The sequence below is a fragment of the Camelus bactrianus genome, chromosome 34 (genome assembly GCF_048773025.1).
Source record: "Camelus bactrianus isolate YW-2024 breed Bactrian camel chromosome 34, ASM4877302v1, whole genome shotgun sequence".
NCBI classification, from domain to species: domain Eukaryota; kingdom Metazoa; phylum Chordata; class Mammalia; order Artiodactyla; family Camelidae; genus Camelus; species Camelus bactrianus.
This window is the reverse complement of record NC_133572.1, coordinates 13,867,505-13,884,449: the sequence shown is the minus strand read 5'-3', so window position 1 is coordinate 13,884,449 and position 16,945 is coordinate 13,867,505. Positions and strand designations below refer to the sequence as shown.

General features: G+C 41.6%; 1 protein-coding gene across 21 annotated transcripts in view; it reads left to right on the top strand.

The window, feature by feature from the left end:
- Window positions 1-2,479, top strand: part of C2CD5 (C2 calcium dependent domain containing 5) — a 76,989-nt gene extending 74,510 nt beyond the window's left edge. For all 21 annotated transcript variants that reach the window (XM_074357454.1, XM_074357448.1, XM_074357453.1 and 18 more), the window contains 2 exons: window positions 339-485; window positions 1,175-2,479. In XM_074357454.1, the coding sequence (XP_074213555.1) occupies window positions 339-485; window positions 1,175-1,306 (279 nt within the window). In that variant the 3' untranslated portion in view covers window positions 1,307-2,479. The remainder of the gene's footprint in view (window positions 1-338; window positions 486-1,174) is intronic.
- Window positions 2,480-16,945: the final 14,466 nt, after the last annotated feature.

Sequence of the window (16,945 nt, the reverse complement as noted above, 5' to 3'; positions counted from 1 at the left end):
GGGAACCATTTGATGGGGGTGACACTGAAGACTGAGGCACTGTTTGGAGCCTTGCTCTGCCATCTGTTTACTAGCTTTGTGGTCATAGCCAGTCGTGGGCACGTCACAGACTCTCCGCGCTTCCCTCCCGTCATCTGTGAAATGAAGATACAACCCATGTAGACACATGTTCAGTAAAGGCTGGCTTGTTCGTTCATGCAACAAATCCCCATTATGAAGAAGTCAAAATGTTCGTCCATTATGTTGAGGTCACTTAAGATGTTCCAGTGCACTCTGGTGTTTCACAGACCCTCGCCTGTGCAGGCGTGGGGCTGATTTTCTTGGGCGTTGCTGTTTAGGAAGGAGGAGTCAGCGGCTTCCTCCACGCCTTCATCGCTGAAGTGTTCGCGATGGTGAGAGCCCACGTGGCGGCGCTCGGCGGGAACGCTGTTGTCTCCTACATCATGAAGCAGTGCGTCTTCATGGAGAACCCGAATAAAAACCAGGTGAGACGTGGGTGGAAACCTCCGCTGGGGGAGCCTGCGGATTTCCCCCGTGGCCTTTTCTCCTCCTGCCCTGTCCCCAAAAAGAGAATTGCTCCTTAGAGCTCTTTGATTCTCGATGCTTAGAACGTATTTTAATGAGCAGATTGATAACCATGATCATATGTAGGTCAGATGCTGTCTTCACATCCCCAGGGACTAGTTATTTTTCTTAAATACCTCTGGAAGTTTTGCTCCAAATGATTGTTTACACCGTCTTCTTGGTGTGTCTTTGGAATACAGCGGTGGCTAAGTGAGGAGGGCTGAAGATGCTCTCGGGTTTGGACTGTGACGCTGCCCAGTTCTAACCACCATCCTGGTGAAGGGTACATGGTGATGGGGCCGCACTGGTCATTTCTAACCAGTAATGTAATTCTGTGAATGGGGACGAAGGGGTGTGGCTTAGGTTAAATTCTAGAATCAGTTTCTTTTGTCAGTAGTATTAACATAATAACCCACTTACAATTGTTAAAGATCCCTTAAAAAATTAAATAACTGTCTTAATGAGTGTTTTTGTTTCCTTCCCTGTGCGTCGCCTTCTTGTCCTCGGCTCACGTTTCTCTTGGGTCGTTCGCTTTTTCGGCTACATGGCACTGCCCCCAGGAGGGCAAATCGCCGAGTGTGTGACTGAGCGTGCCCTGTTCTTCTTACAGGCACAATGTCTGATAAACGTCAGTGGTGACGCAGTGGTTTTTGTTCGTGAATCTGAGCTAGAAGTGGTATCAACCCAACAACCCACTGCCAACTGCCAGCCAGCCTGCGCTGGAGGGGAAGTTACAACCTGAAGTCGGTCAGAAAGGAAGCGCCCAGCTGAGTGGCATTCACCTGTCTCCATGGTTTTGTCATTAATTATCTTTCTCAACTTAAAAAGTGAACTTCATTTGAGATGCTAAGAATTGCTACATCTTATGAGTGTGTTTGATTTGTCTGGAATCACTTGGAGGCAGGAGAACTTTCAAATCGTGCCAAGACAGGCAGCCCCGTGGGGCCTTGACCCCCAGTCAGTTCAGGTAAATTTCTCAGAGGACTGTAGCAACGATGGAAGCTGTTTGTAATTTATTTTGATTTTAATAAAATCATAATTTAAAAAATGAGATGGTAAGGTTATCAGGAAATTGGGATAGCTCTCCTAGTATAGTTTAGAAAAACTAAGCAAGAAATTCACAGTTTGTTAATGAGTAAATCATCCGAATGTGTAATGGGAAAAATGGAGAAAAATTTTCAGAACACTGTGTGGGTTTCTTAGTGTGTGATTTTGATGAGGAATTTGGTAACAACTGAAAGGGAAGAGTGAGTCAGCCATCTTTAAAAAGAAGTTCAAATTCTGCAACCTGTATCCATAGTAAGTCCCAGAGACTGGAAAAGAAAAAGTCATTGATCAGAGCCAGTGTCCTTCCATTGGAAGTTTAAATAATGTCTGTAAGGAAGGAGGGGAAAAAAATACCGTATAACTTTGTTTCTGGCCAAGTTTCAGTTTATCAGTTTGTCTAAAAGAGGCTTGGCTTCAACTGGGAAGAAAAGGCCAGTGAATTTTGTTGAAGTGGTTAAAATATAACTGACCTAGGAGGAATGTAAAATTGTTTTCTCATAAAATTGTACCGCACTCCTCCCAAATAAACAGCATTTTAATAATATCTTAGGGATTTTTGATGGTAAGTCAGACTGTATTTGGCATAGACTCTGGAAATGTAACTTGAATGTAAATACAATGCAGAATGCTGAATGTATAGAGAGAAACTCTTTTTCTGTCAATGCCAAATACGTGTTACAAATGAACCTGCAAAAGTACATTCCTCCTTTGCACAATAAAATTTCTTCATAAAACTCATGGTTTTGCTCGTCCAGGATGGCAGCTGCCCTAATGATTAGGAGTCCTTTCCTGGTTATCACAGGCGTCAATATTTTTCTGTATTTTGTTTATAATTTTATTTTTTAAATAAAAAGTTTATAAAGATAAACGGGGATATTCCTAAATCTCTTTTTTTTTTCCTCTTTGACCTAAGCTGGTCAGTGGTGGGAAATCACTTTCTTTCTGATCCGCGCCATTCTTTCCTCTAGCCAACAGACATCTTTTGTGCTTCTGCTACGTGTACGGCCCTGTTCTTGATTTGGGAGAGAAAAAACTATACATGTAATTGTGCCACTCATTGCCTTTGGCAGGAAAGCTGCACCACTGAGAGAAAACTTGCGTAGCTTGGGATGAAGGTCGCTTCCCAAAGAAAACAATATTCAAGTTGGGAAAAATAGGCAGTTCCCTGGAATTGATGGGCTGGTTCATAGTTTTATTCATCCATCCATCCGCCCATCCAACAGCTACTTTGTGATTCCTCAGTATGTTTCTGAGTCCTGTCTTGGCAGGGGGTTAATACTGTAACTGTCACTAATTGAAGACCTATTTTGTGCCATGTCCTGTGCATATATATTATTACTAATTCTTAAAACAGAAAACCAGCTGGGTGGTGTTACTTATGTTTTGGCACGAGCAGCTGGACACTCAGCAGAGGCACAGGCTGATGTCTAGAAAAGCGGGCCGTTTGCGCCACCTCTGAAGCACCGTCAGCCCTCGCCAAGGCCGGCTCCTTCTAGAAAAGCTGATGTTACCTGATGCCCAAGAGCTGCTGCTGTTCCCCGTGTGCAGATTCCCTTAGAAATACTGGTCATTTTAGACAGACGTGCCGGGACTGACTCTTGGAAATATTGAGGCCAGTTACAGAATTCATTGCAGTTCTTCATTGCTGCTCCAAAGCCAGACTACACAATTTGACCAATACTTTGTTAGATTTGCTGGACTCACTGCCCCACATCCTCCACCTCCTACTCTACCGTAATCCATTACCCACTGGCTTCCATCACCTAATCTGCCCCTGAACCGGACCATGCCAGGGATACAGGTATTGGACATTGCACAGCTGTACTGCAGGATTGGAGAGCTGGCAAGCTTTTTTATGCAGACACATACAGGTTTTCATCAGTGCATGAATGGGATCATGTACACAATTTTTAAAGTGGTTTTATTTTTTACCTTTTCCCCTGGCTTTCTCTTCTTCCCCATCACATCTCTCCCAATCCATGGTAATAGCCTGGTATGTATCCTTATGTATTAAAATACGGGAATGAGGCATAATTTACATTCAACAAAATTAATCTGTTTTTAAGGGTGCAGTTCAAGGAGTTTTACAAATGGATTCAGTTGTGTAGCCAGGATAAAGAACACTTCCATCACCCGAAGGGCCTCTGGCAGTCGGTGTGCTTCCCCTACTATGTAAATAGAATCCCATGTGCTTGGTAACTTTCACTGAGTATAATGGTTTCTAGATGCAGCCACATTTGGGCAACATTTTTGCTATTATGAATAATGCCTTTTTTTTAAACATAAGTTTTATTTACATTTCCTATGAAAACTGGGTTTCTTTTCTCAGAGTTGACTTTTTCTAAATGTCGATAATTTGCCATACGTGTGACATAATTTCCCCTTTCTCTGTTCTCCATCTGTGTAGTTTACGGCAGCTTTTGTCATGTCCATAACTTTTACTATGGACAACGTGACCATTCTTCCTTAGATTCCCTTAGTTAAGATGATCTCCCCTTGATTTTTTGGCTGCCTTGAAGGTCCATCAGTTAAACTGGTCCTGGATTGCTCTCATCTTGGTGGCTTCCCCTCAAAGTTGCTACTACCTTCATTATTTGTTATTAGGTAAATGCCATTATCACTTGGCCAGTTTTAGCTTGAATCAGACACCCAAGAGCTTCAAATAACCAGTACTCTTCCCGTGACACCACCCAGTCTAAGAACAAGATGCCCAAAAATATGCAAGCATGAAAGTGTAGGCTGTGTGAAAGCAATACGTTTGTTTACAAACCCTTTTGTAGTTTTTTCCTTTTTTTCAGGGGAGGGTCTTTCAAAGAGGACTCTGAGAATCTAAGCTCTGGACCTTTTCTCCAGAAAAATAAGCATACATGTGCAATTCTGCACACAATTTCAGGAGGTTTACTGAAACCCCTTCATTGACCTCAAGTTTAATCTAGTTTAGGCTGAACGGAGGGGAATAAGGAACCAGGCAGAAGGGAACATTACGAATGATTAGGTAAATGCTGTTCTAAAAAGTTTGGCTTTTCTCGCAGAAAAGTCTAGAGATTTCTAAGATTAGACTTTTAAATATTAAAAATATATGTATATTTATGGTAGTCAGGGTAATTCCCTCCCACCCCCAGAGATGTGCACAGTCTAATCCTCAGGACCTGTGAATATATTACCTTATACGACAAAAGGGACTTGCAGGTGGGATCAAAGCTGAAGACCTCGAGATGAGGAAACTATCCAAGTTTATCTGCGAGTGTTCTAGAATCTAATCTCAATCCTTAAAAGTGAAAAAGAGCAGGGGGAAGAGTAGGTCAGAGAGATTCCGTGAGAGGTGGGCTCAACCTGCAATCGCTGACTTTGAAGAAGGAAGAAGGAAGCTACAAGCCAGGGACTGCGGGCGGCGTCTGGACGCTGGGAATGGCCCGCAGCTGACAGCCAGCGAGGAAACGGGGTTCTCAGTTCTGCACCTGCATGGAACTGGATTTCGCCAACAACTCAAGTGGATGAGGAAACGGATCCTCCCTGCGAGCCACCGGGAAGGAACAGAGTCCTGCCACAACTTGGTTTTAGCCTTGTGAGACCCACTTCTCGCTTAGGAGCTCCTGAATATAAGAGAAACTTGTTTAAGTCACTAAGTTTGTGATCATTTGTTATGGTAGTAACAAAAAACTAACACAAATTCTTGTAAGTTTGAATTACAGCGGTATATAAAGTGTCAAGTTACCATACAGTTGTGCTGTTTACGGTAACATCATATAATATGAAATGTTTCACCAACTCAGGGTGCAAGTACAGTTGACTCTCTTTTATTCTCTAATTTTTCAATATGCTCATCTGAATAATTAGCAGGAATCCATAATCTTCAGCCTTTGAAGTCGTCTTCAATTCTAGGAGCTACTCGCAGTCCCCAAAAGGTTCAATTCAGCTTCCACACTCAAGCAGTTAATTGTACAGGAACCTCTTTGCTTTGCATTTGCTTCTCACTGCCACATGGTGTCGCTGTCGGAATGGGTTCCATACGGCAAAGCAGAAGATGCAGGTCTTCTGCAGTAAGGATGCCAAACTGGCCAAGACTCCCACCCAGGTTTCCAGGATTCTTCAGCAGTCTTATTCCCATCATCGCTACTCCATCCGTGGAAGCTTGGCAAGTTTCATTTCCTAGTGCTGCACGCAGCTGTCAGTTGGGTTGTGAGAATTTCTTGTAAATTGTAGAGATCAGGGTTTTTTTGGGTTTTTTTTTTAACAAGATATGTATTTTGCAAATATTTCCCCTCAGTCTGTGGCTTATTTTGCATTCTTTAAACATCGTCTTTTAAGGAACATTCGTTTTTCATTTTGATGAAACCTAATTCTTTTTTTTTTTTTTAATTTCGCAGTTTGTGTTTTCTGTGCTCTATCTGAGAAATTTTTGCCTGACCAACCTCACATTTTCACAGTTTGGGGCTTAACATTTAGGTACATGATCATTTCAAGTTAGTTTTTCATATGGGTGAGGTACTGGTTAGGGATTTATTTATGTATTCACTGATTTATTCATTCATTTATCCATCTGCTTACATATGGATGTCTAATTGCTTCAGCAATGGCACAGTGTTGACTAACTTTTCTAAATTGGATTGACTTGTCATCTTTGTGGAAAATTGCTTGGCATATTTATCTCTATCCATTTCTGGACTCTCTCATGGTCTACATATCTGTCCTTTTTCTAACGTCAGACTGTCTTGATTCTTGTAGCTTTATAGTAGGTCTGGTCTGGAAATCAAGAAATGTGAGTCATAAAACTTTGTTCATCACACCAGTTAGAATGGCCATCATTAAAAAGTCCACAAACGATAAATGCTGGATTGGGTGTGGAGGAAAGGGAATCCTCCTACACTGCTGGTGGGAATGTAGTTTAGTGCAGCCACTATGGAAAACAGTATGGAAATTCCTCAAGAGACTTAAAAAAAGACTTACCATATGATCCAGCAGTCCCTCTCCTGGGCAATATCCAGAGGGAATTCAAATTCGAAAAGATTCATGCACCCCAATGTTCATAGCGGCACTATTTACAGTAGCCAAGACAAGAAAACAACCTAAATATCCATCGACAGATGACTGGATAAAGAAGCTGTGGTATATTTATACAATGGAATACTACTCAGCCATAAAAAAGAGTGAAATAATGCCATTTGCAGCAACATGGATGGACCTAGAGATTATCATACTAAGTGAAGTAAGCCAGACAGAAAAAGATATCATATGATCTCACTTATACATATAAACTTAAGATTCTCTTGGGCTGATGTGGAGATCACCTCGCCTTGTGGTCCCAAAACAAGCATCCTGAGTAAGTTCCCTTCCTGGTTACACCTGCCACCTACTAATCGGGAGTGATCTGCCTCTTTCTTCGGTCTCTCCTTGCCCTCCGTGAACAGGGGTCAGTTTGAGAACCAATGAGTTGCCTCTCCCAGATCATCAGTCAGTGACATCATTTTGTTTCTGCCAGACAGGAGCAGGAAGGAGGGGCCCTGAGCGACTTAATAAAAACCACCGTAGGAACATGAGGAGCAGGAGCGGAAGCGTTCCTCCCAAGTAAGCCATCAGTGCCACGTCTGCTCTTTCAGTGGTCACCCTCACAGCCTTAATATGTTGGTTTCTTACAGCTGCTATAACAACGACCACAGGCTGGGCGGTTTAGAACAACATATGTTTATTCTTTTACAGTTTTGAAGGCCAGAAGTCAGAGAGAGGTGTCACTGGGCTGAGGCTGAGGTGACGGCAGGACTGTGTTCCTTTCAGGGGCTCTGGGGTGTGAATCTGTTTCCTTTTCTTTTCCACCACCTAGAGCTGCATTCCTTGCTTTCCTTGGCTCATGGTCCCTTTCCCCATCTTCAAAGCCAGAAGTTCAGCATCTTGCTTCAGTCATCACATTGCCTTCTGTCCGTGCTGTCATCAGATCTCTTATATGGAAATTTGTGGTTACATTTAGGACCCACCTGGATAACATGGGATAATCTCCTCATCCCAAGATTCCTTTTTTTTTGTATATATATATATATATATATATATATATATTATTGAAATATAGTCAATTTACAGTGTTGTGTCAATTTCTGGTGTACAGCATAAGGTTCAGTCATACGTGAACATGTATTTTTTTCATATTCTTTTTCACCATAAATTACTACAAGATATTAAATATAGTTCCCTCTGCTATATAGTATGAACTTGTTGTTTATCTATTTTATATATATTAGCTAGTATATGCAAATCTTGAGTTCCCAGTTTATCCCTTACTCCATGATAACCATAAATTTGTTTTCTGTGTCTGTGAGTCTGTTTCTGTTTTGTAAACAAGTTCATTTGTGTCATTTTTTTTTTTTTTTTTAGATTCCACATATGAGCGATCTCACATGGTATTTTTCTTTCTCTTTCTGGCTTACTTCACTTAGTGTGATGATCTCTAGGTCCATCCATGTTGCTGCAAATGGCATCATTTGATTATTTTTTATGTCTGAGCAGTATTCCACTGTATACGTATACCACATCTTCTTTATCCAGTCCTCTGTTGGTGGACATGTCTTGGCTATTGTTTTATTGTTTTTTGATCCCAATGTTTCAAGATCTTTCGTTTTACCACTTTTTTTGTAGGCTTGTTTTTGGAATCTCTGATATTTTAAAACTAAGGCCACTGGCCAAGAACCCTTTCATTCATTCTTTTATAAACATCCTGGCTTTAAATACCTGCTGTCTAAACAGCAATCAATGAAGAAGAGAATAAAAAGCCAGTGAGGTCAATTATCCCTCTGCCCAAACTCCAAATTGATACCCTTCAAGGATATTGGTATTGTCTAATTGTTTAAAGCTTTGGCAAAAGTCTTGATAAGAAAGTTGACATTAAGTATTTGTTTTCCTCCCTCCCTCCCTCCCTCCCTTCCCACCTTCCCTCCTTTCTTTTTTTCTTCGGCATTTCATAGGGCTTTTCAGGATTCAATCCTCCGAGGTCACTTACTGCATCAGAAATTCAATATGGTTGATGCATAAAACACCACCCAGCTAAGGTGTTTCCATTTAAAATGACCAGATGAAGGAGTAGGTGGCTCGAATAAAGTCCACATTCACTTTGAAATAAGAGCGAAAAAGCTGTGCTGAGGCTTTGGCACAGGAATTACTCCGCCCGCCTGCCGAGGTGTGTTGGCAGAGGCGCTGGTTTCCAGGAGCTGCTTCCAGCCCTGGCTCTTCCTGGGAACCTCCTAGTATTATTGCCCCTTCAGCTTCAAGCTGCCTTCAGGAAGTGAGCGACTTGATGATTTAAAGAAGCCCCGCAATCTCTCTCTTTCACATCACCTAATGCTTATTCTCTAGGTGGCCCTTGTCACTCACTGTTTGATGTTTCCCTTGTTTATTTCTTTCGATTGTCCTCCTCGAATTCAAGCTCCAGAGACTTACCTATCTTTCTTCTTTGCTGAATATCCAGCAAAGATAGAAGAGAGTCAGGAATACACCATATCTCATCAAATCAAACACGACATCAATTGTAAGGTGCATCATCATTTTACGTGTGTATGAAAGATAACGCCACCATTTAAGCTATGGGACAATGCCTTCTTGTCATGTTAGACTTTTAATTTTAATATATTGAAGAGACATTTTAGATTTATTTAGGAGGACCGTAAATTTATCATCCATCTTACTGGACACTTGAAAAATAAGAACATAAACAAAAATTAATTGGTTAAGCTTTTTCTGAAATAATTTCTCACTCAGAGTCCAACTCTCCAGTATCAATTTTTTTAATTGAAGTCTAGTCAATTTACAATGTTGTGTTAATATCTGAGGTACAGCATAGTGATTCATTTGTACACATACATATATATTTTCTTTTTCATATTCTTTTTTTACTATAGGCCACTACAGGTATTGAATATAGTTCCCTGTTCTGTACAGTGGGACCTTGTGGTTTCCAGTATCAACTTGCAATGAAAAGTTGCCAGTACACACAGTTTTCCACACAATGTCATTGTGTTACCAAGAACATCAGTGAAGCAGTATTTCTTAAAAGATTGACCCACTATTGTCTTTGAGATTTTCTTCCCAGATGGTGACATTCACTCTGCAGGTTCTGATGCTCCCACCTCGTCAATGCCTAGTGGACATCAACTCATCTTGATTTCCGAGATGTCAAAATGGGAAAAATTGTACATCCACAAATTGCAAAAATAGGATTGTAGATGATAAATCAGTGATTTTTTTGAATACTCAAATAAATGACTGTTTTCAGCTGTCTCTACCCTTGTTTATTGTTTGAGTCTTATTTTTCTTGTTTGGAAAATTAAGATGTCAGACTAGAAGCCCTCTAAGATCATTTTTTGCTAAAAGAAATTGCAAGTGCTTTGTAAGTGTGGCCGGAGTTTATAAATATAAGACAATATAGTTTTGGTGAATGGTTAAAAAAAAAAAGGTATTCTGTCCAACCTGGTCTTCAAAGGTTGAAGGCTCTAGTTCAAACAGCAAGAATCCCACCCAGCTGTTCTTTCAGATAATTGACCAGGACGGGGAGGTACAAGAGCTGAGCTCAGGAGATAAAGGTTGTGCAGTGTGTGGGGATTCGCGCCACACTTAACTGGCCCCTCTCTCTGTCTCCGTGGTGAATACAGTACACAGAGCACCGCCATCAGAGACCAAAAAAACTACTCAGAATTTACAAACAGGAAGAAATGTATGCTTCACCTGTCCGTGGTCAGTTTCAGGATGGGAGGAAGAGATGACCTCTGGATTCTTTGCCAAGTGAGAAAGCACACGGAGGGGCCAAGCAGAGACCAGGACTGTGGTTGTAGCCGGAAAAATCTCTCGCCAACACGGGACTCTGGCCTGACGGCAGGTGACCCATGGGTAGAAGTTAAAAAAATCTTGATTGTCAAGGTCTGTCCTAGTTCCGTCTATACATAGCCCTCAGAGTCCTATGTCTCCAGATATGGCTAAATGGTCGCTTTGTGAATACAGAATGGCTCCTGGAGCCTGAAGTCAATGCCTATAAATTTGGGGAGCAATGCCATGGCCCACCAGATAACCCGTGTATGTATGCAACCATCCAGCTACAAACGTCTGCGGACTTTGCCCCACGTGGCCACCTCTGCCAGTCAATCTCTATGGCCTTGAACTTGCTGTACACCTCACTGTGTCCCGGGAGGCCCCATCTTAGACACAGGGACCTCCCGCACATCAGTGAAAGGACGGACACTAGAACAGGGGAGGCTGGGACTGGTTTCCCCTTTGTTTCTTCTATTCCTGAAAGTATCCAGCTCTACTGTAATCAATTTCCTCCTGCCTGTTCCTTTGCCTACGTTACGAGATACTCCCTAGAGAAGGAGGAAGAACAATGGAGCACGTTATTAACTAAAATCAGCACATTCCTTTTTTTTTCTTTTTCGTTTTAGCTATCCTGGAATAGATAATTTATTGGAGTTTGATGCCTTAGGAAACATTCCATTTTGGTTACATGACACGGAGAGGAACTGACTTAAACTTCCCTCACAGACCCCTTCATGCACTTGGCATGGCGCTAACGCCTCCCACTGGTGTGGAAATCTTCTCTCCCCAGCACAGTCTGAAATTCTGCTTCCAAGTCAGAATCAAAGAAGGATTAGAAAGATGTCCATTTCAATATTTAAAGACTGCTTCAGACGACGTATAATATCCTGCCGATTATGAATGTATTATATTTACTAAAAACTGCTAAGTACCCTGCCAAATTTTTTGCTAATATTATAATCAAACATCCTTAGTTATTGGTGCTTATGCAGCCACTGAAAATGCCAAGTAATTATATACAGAATATATTTTCTCCTTTGAAACTGCAAAGCCCCAGAGGTGCAAACTAATGGCCATGCTCTTCCACATACATTATTCATTATATACTGGCTTTCAAGAATCCTACATTATGGAAAACTAATTACCTGCCACATTTTAAGCCACATGTATGCTAATTTATATTATGAGCATTTTGAACAATCTTTCACTCCTGGTCAATTCGTTTTTTTTGTTTTTTTTTTTTTCAATGATAAAGACACTGAAGATTTTTTGGTAAAGCTTAAAAAATAAGAAAAATAAGAAATTAGGACAATTCAACTAACCAAGAATTTGGTGGAATTCATTGTTAGACGCATGATAAACAAGTCAAATGGAAGATGGGTAAGAGATTTATGTGCTGGGTCAACTGTTTAAATGTGAGTCTTCATTGCTTATGATTCTGTATGGATGCTAAGTAAGGCCTGAAATGTCTCCCAGTTGAGGATGCGAAAGACACCTCTTACCAGTCTGCAGGCAACACCTTTGAGAGGATTAGACAGGATGCTTTTTCTAGGCGCCCTGCTCCCCAAATATGGAAGCTTCCCAAGGGATAGTGTATGGAATTATATGCCCCGAAGGGGCTTTCGGTTTCCCGAGGCCAGTATTCTGTCCATTAAGTTTATTCTTTGCTACAGTTTTTAGGAAAGGATATTCAAAACTTTTCTCAAAGATAAGTCTTCAAAAACCCTAGGAAGCCCTGAAATATTATCACAGATAGAACAAATAGAGGGAAAATTAAACAGTAACAGCAAACCAGGTACGATTGTGTTAATGACCGCTAGAACACAGACTTCCGAGTCAAACTCTCTTCATTAACACCATGACTCCGCATGGATGTCATGCTAACTTAGGATGCAATTAAAATCCTGCAAGATTCTATGTGAATTGTCCTGTGCCACCATCTCTGGTGACATCAGCTCCTACCACTCTCTCCCAGCATCCCCCACTTCCTCTGCTTTAACTACAGGAAGGTGGCTAGAATGTCTCTTGTTCATCACTGTGTCCCCCAGAGTGTTTCATGAATATTTATACAGGTCTACAAAATGGGGAAAGTTATATGTATACATATATATGTATATATATAAAAATACATGTTTCAGGGCATATATATATTATATATATATACACACATATATATATGTCATTATTTAAATAGCAGTGCTTTATATTTTTCAAAGGACTTTTACTTTTTTTCCCCTTTGATTTCTATCTTGTTTCTAGAAACTTTCTAGGAGTTTCTATCAGTTTTCTAAAAACTCACCTATTTTTGAATATTAAGATATTAGCAGTCAGGAGAAGTCACTGGTAAAAAGAGGAGTCAATCAATGTGGCACGTTGATGTCACTGAAAAATAAAGTAGTACCAACATAGAGGGGGAAAGTGCGTTTATTCGCTGTCGGAAAATACATGAAAACGTCGGTGATTCCGGTTAGAGAAGTTAGACCAAACATGTGAATTTGAGCCCCGTCCTTCTAGACGTGAGGTAGCAGACGGAGCACACAGGGTGGCTCAGCCAGCTGAGGTGGAGTTCATGCAAAGAGGCTACACTTAGGGGAAACTTTGTGAGTCACAGGCAACAACCTCAACCCAGAGCAAAAAGTCACGCATCCTTAGACTGGAAAATCTGTCACGCCCTTAAGCCTCACCCGTATGAAGGCGATGACAATGCTTTCCATGATGGTGCCACTTAAGGAGAGGAGACAACCTGGGCTCATGTGCCCTGGACAGGACGAGTCATTACCGATAATTCACACGTGTTCAGATGCTGTTTGTGCTTTTGCCATGAATGGAAGTCATTTCCTAGGTTACATGAAAACAAACTTTTTTTTCCCTAATAGAACTATAGTTGCTGTACAATATTATACGTTACAGGTGTGTGATATAGTAATTCACAATTTTTAAAGGTTCTACTCCATGCATAGTTATTATAGATTATTAGCAATGCTCCCTGTGCTGTACAATATATCCTGGCAGCTTATTTTATACATAGTGTTTGTACCTCTTAGTTCTCTACCCTGCACAGCCCCAACCCTTCCCTCTCCCCTCTGATAACCAAGAGTTTGTTCTCTGTATCTGTGAGTCTGCTTCTTTTTTGTTATAGTCACAGGTTTGTTGTACTTTTTAGATTCCACATGTGAGTGATATCTTTCAGTATTTGTCTTTCTCTGTCTGACTTATCTCACTTAGCATAAGGCCCTCCAAGGCCATCTACGTTGCTGCAGTTGGCAAAATTTCAGTCTTTCTATGGCTGAGTAGTATTCCATTGTGTTTATACATTCACCACATCTTCTTTATTCATTCATCTGTAGATGGACACTTAGGTTGTTTCCATATCTTGGCAATTGTAAATAACGCTGCGATGAGCATTGAGATGCACGTGTCTTTCGGAATGAGTGTGTTTATTTTTTTCAGATCGAGTGAAAACAATCTTACCTGCCTCATCGTAGCTCCAATTCCAGCTGCAGTGTGAGCTGGGTCCCGGCCACGTGGGCTGTGCGCCCTGCTCAGCACTGAGCCTTCCCCTCCCTTATTCAGGGTGGGACAAACATCAACAGAAAGTACTTGTGTATGTATCACCTGTCTCTGAGGTTGAAATTAAATGGTTTGGTTTAAAAGCGCTGTGGAGGTCTTTGAAGGCATCTGCATTTCTCATTTTTTTTGGAAGAGGAATCTTCTGCTGCCTTTAACCAGCTACATATAAAGTAATGTCTTGCTGATCCTCTTCGGGGGAGGCTGAGGTGCTTTGATATTTGTGTTGTTGAGGTTATAAAAATAAAGAAGTGGAAACATTGCATAAGTGGGTCAACGCGAGTACTTCCTAATATTGACTATATTTCCATTCTTATGGACAAAACTGCTTTTTGAATGACACGATTTTTCTTCTGCAGATCCCGAGGACTTATTTTATCTCTGTGCTCTGTGGACTGGAAATCTTGGAAAACGGGCATCTGTCTTCATATTTCAGTAATAAGCCTCAACAGCCTCTGTTCAAATACTTCCTGTGACAAGAAACATATTACTCACAAGACAGTTTATTCTATTTTCAAAAACGACAATTCAAAGTATGAGAACATTGATACTGACACCTGGTAATTGTCAGAAAACGTTTTCATGATGTGTAAATACAAAATATTCTGACAGAGGTGTAATCGGGCGTTGGCTGAGGTCTTTAATCCCTAGTTTAAAGGACTCTCTCCTGAACCCATGTTTGGCCCCATGGCTGTCCGCTATGCTCACCCCAAATTGGGACCTGAACTTGGGACACACTTTAGTGTAAGTCATGTACTTGGTGACACCACCCAACTGAGCTCTGACGCAGACAAACTCTTCCAGTAGAATATTTAGGAGAGCAAACCTCTATGATTATATTTCCTAAATTTCTACTCGAGACAGTTTTTAATTTTTTGGACCTAAGGAGCCAGACCTCTCGCACAAACAGCAGACTTGTTTCAAAATTACATTGAAAAATTGTGCTGGTAAACAAGGAAATTCCCCCTTCTAATTGTCATGCGGACATAAACAAGTTGAAACACTCATGAGACAAAGCTTCTCTAATTTTTCAAAATGAAATATCCACACTGAAGTTCCCAGTGTGGCTTTAAGACAATGGCTGTAACTCAACACTCATCCGGAAAAAGGGGTCGAAGAAGTAATTACTGGAAGTTGATTGTGTAATATCGGATCTGAGAGTCATCCAGGATGTTAGTGTTGTCCTGGAAAGGGACGTTATGATAGCCCCAAATACCACATGATAATATTTGTTACAAGCAGGGCTGGAAGATGAGGCGTGGGGAGGAAAAATTATTAATGTTTTTAGTAGTTTCCCTTGAAAGAGTGAGAGCGTTGAACAGATAGGCACTTGAAACAGTGGCGTGGTGTCTTTTTCTTTCCTTTAAATTGTGGTGTCCTAGGACTTTCCACTTAATGAACCAGCGGGTTTCAGAGCTTCGGAGGAAGGACAGAACATGCTATTTATTGCTTGGATGCGGTTGGGACTCTCGTGAAAGCAGGCTCCTGAGAGACAAGGATTGTTGAGAGAGAAAAGGATTTCGACACTTTCAAACTCCTTAAAGATTGGAGGTCTGGGCTTCAGCTTTTCCTGGGGGTCTCAGGAAGAGGGAGCAGACAGGCTGTGAGGGAGGAAGGCTGCTCTTTGCATGGGGAAGGATGGGGGTCTCCAGGGGTGAGTGGAGAAGAAAGAGGACACAGTGGGATCTATGACATCCTCCTCCCCGCTTCAAGTCAAGTCCAAGGGTGAGGTGTTATGAACAATGGATAAGGTTCGAGGGTGTGAGAGAAGAGAGACTTTCCCATCATTGTCCTGGACACTGGCTGGAATTTCAAGTCCCCTCCGAGCGAGGGAGCAACCAACAAAGGTGCCCACGGGTGGCAGGTTGGACCGGTTGAGGGGACCTCTGTCAACAGAGAAGAGGAAGAGTCAGCTCGTCTTCTCTCCGGCCAGGGCCAAGTTCACTCCTCATGGAGGGGCCAGAATAACGATCGGGTCAGGACAGAGAAAAAACTGCAAATTTTCCCTCCGGGGGTTTCAGCACAAAGCCCAGTGTCCAGGCAGGACGAGAAACAGCCTCGGAGATGTCAGGGAGGGTCGGAAGCACAGTGCACAAGCCACCCCCAGAGCCCCAGGCCCAGGAGCCTTTTCTCCTCACCTCCACCCCAACGCGTCCTCTGATACGGGTGACACAGGATGGCTGAGCAATCACCTGAAATAAAAGAAGGTAAACTCCGATAGACCTTTACGAAACAAGGGAGCCCAAGTTACTTTTAATTGGCAAGTTTAATCGCCCTTTTGCTTCAAGTCTTTCCCGTCCATCCTTCCATCCATCTATTCCTGCAGCAAAGTTGATCTGCTTTTCCATGAGGCTAAACATGATTACTCACTCTAGCCTGCATCTGCCTCTCCCACTCTTGGACACTGCTTTGTTTCTCTGACATTCTCTTTTTAAATTGGTTCTGCCAGCTTGGCTGTGTCAAGGCTCTGCGTGTGCAGGGATGGGGGAGCTCCATGGTCTTGCTGGAGTTTGAACAGCACGTGTCAGCTTTCAGTGTAAGGACCTCTCCCTTCTTCCAGACTCCTGGTATCTAATGCATGCTGCCTAACTCTGAGAATATATTTTTTTCTTTGACTAACATCAGTCTTTAACATCCCTCTCTCCTTTTATGAAAGAATGTGGTGAAGGAGAATTCAAACTTTGACTTCTTTGCTAAGCAATTCAGAAACTACAGGAGCTAAGGTCTCAAACTACCTAAGCCATATAATTTTTTTCTCATTGCTTGAAATGTCAGTGAGGTCCCAATGTAATCCAGAGTGTTCCTATTATAGTTTATGAAGACCACTCTTACCTAACCATATTTATACCTGAAATAGAAAAGTAATAAAATAGAAGTATTTGGAATCATAAAAAAGTAGAATAAGAAATAGTAAAATAATAGAAAATTTTGACACTATAGTGGCTTTGCCTGAGTGTCATTTTTTTAATTTGGTAAGACTGAT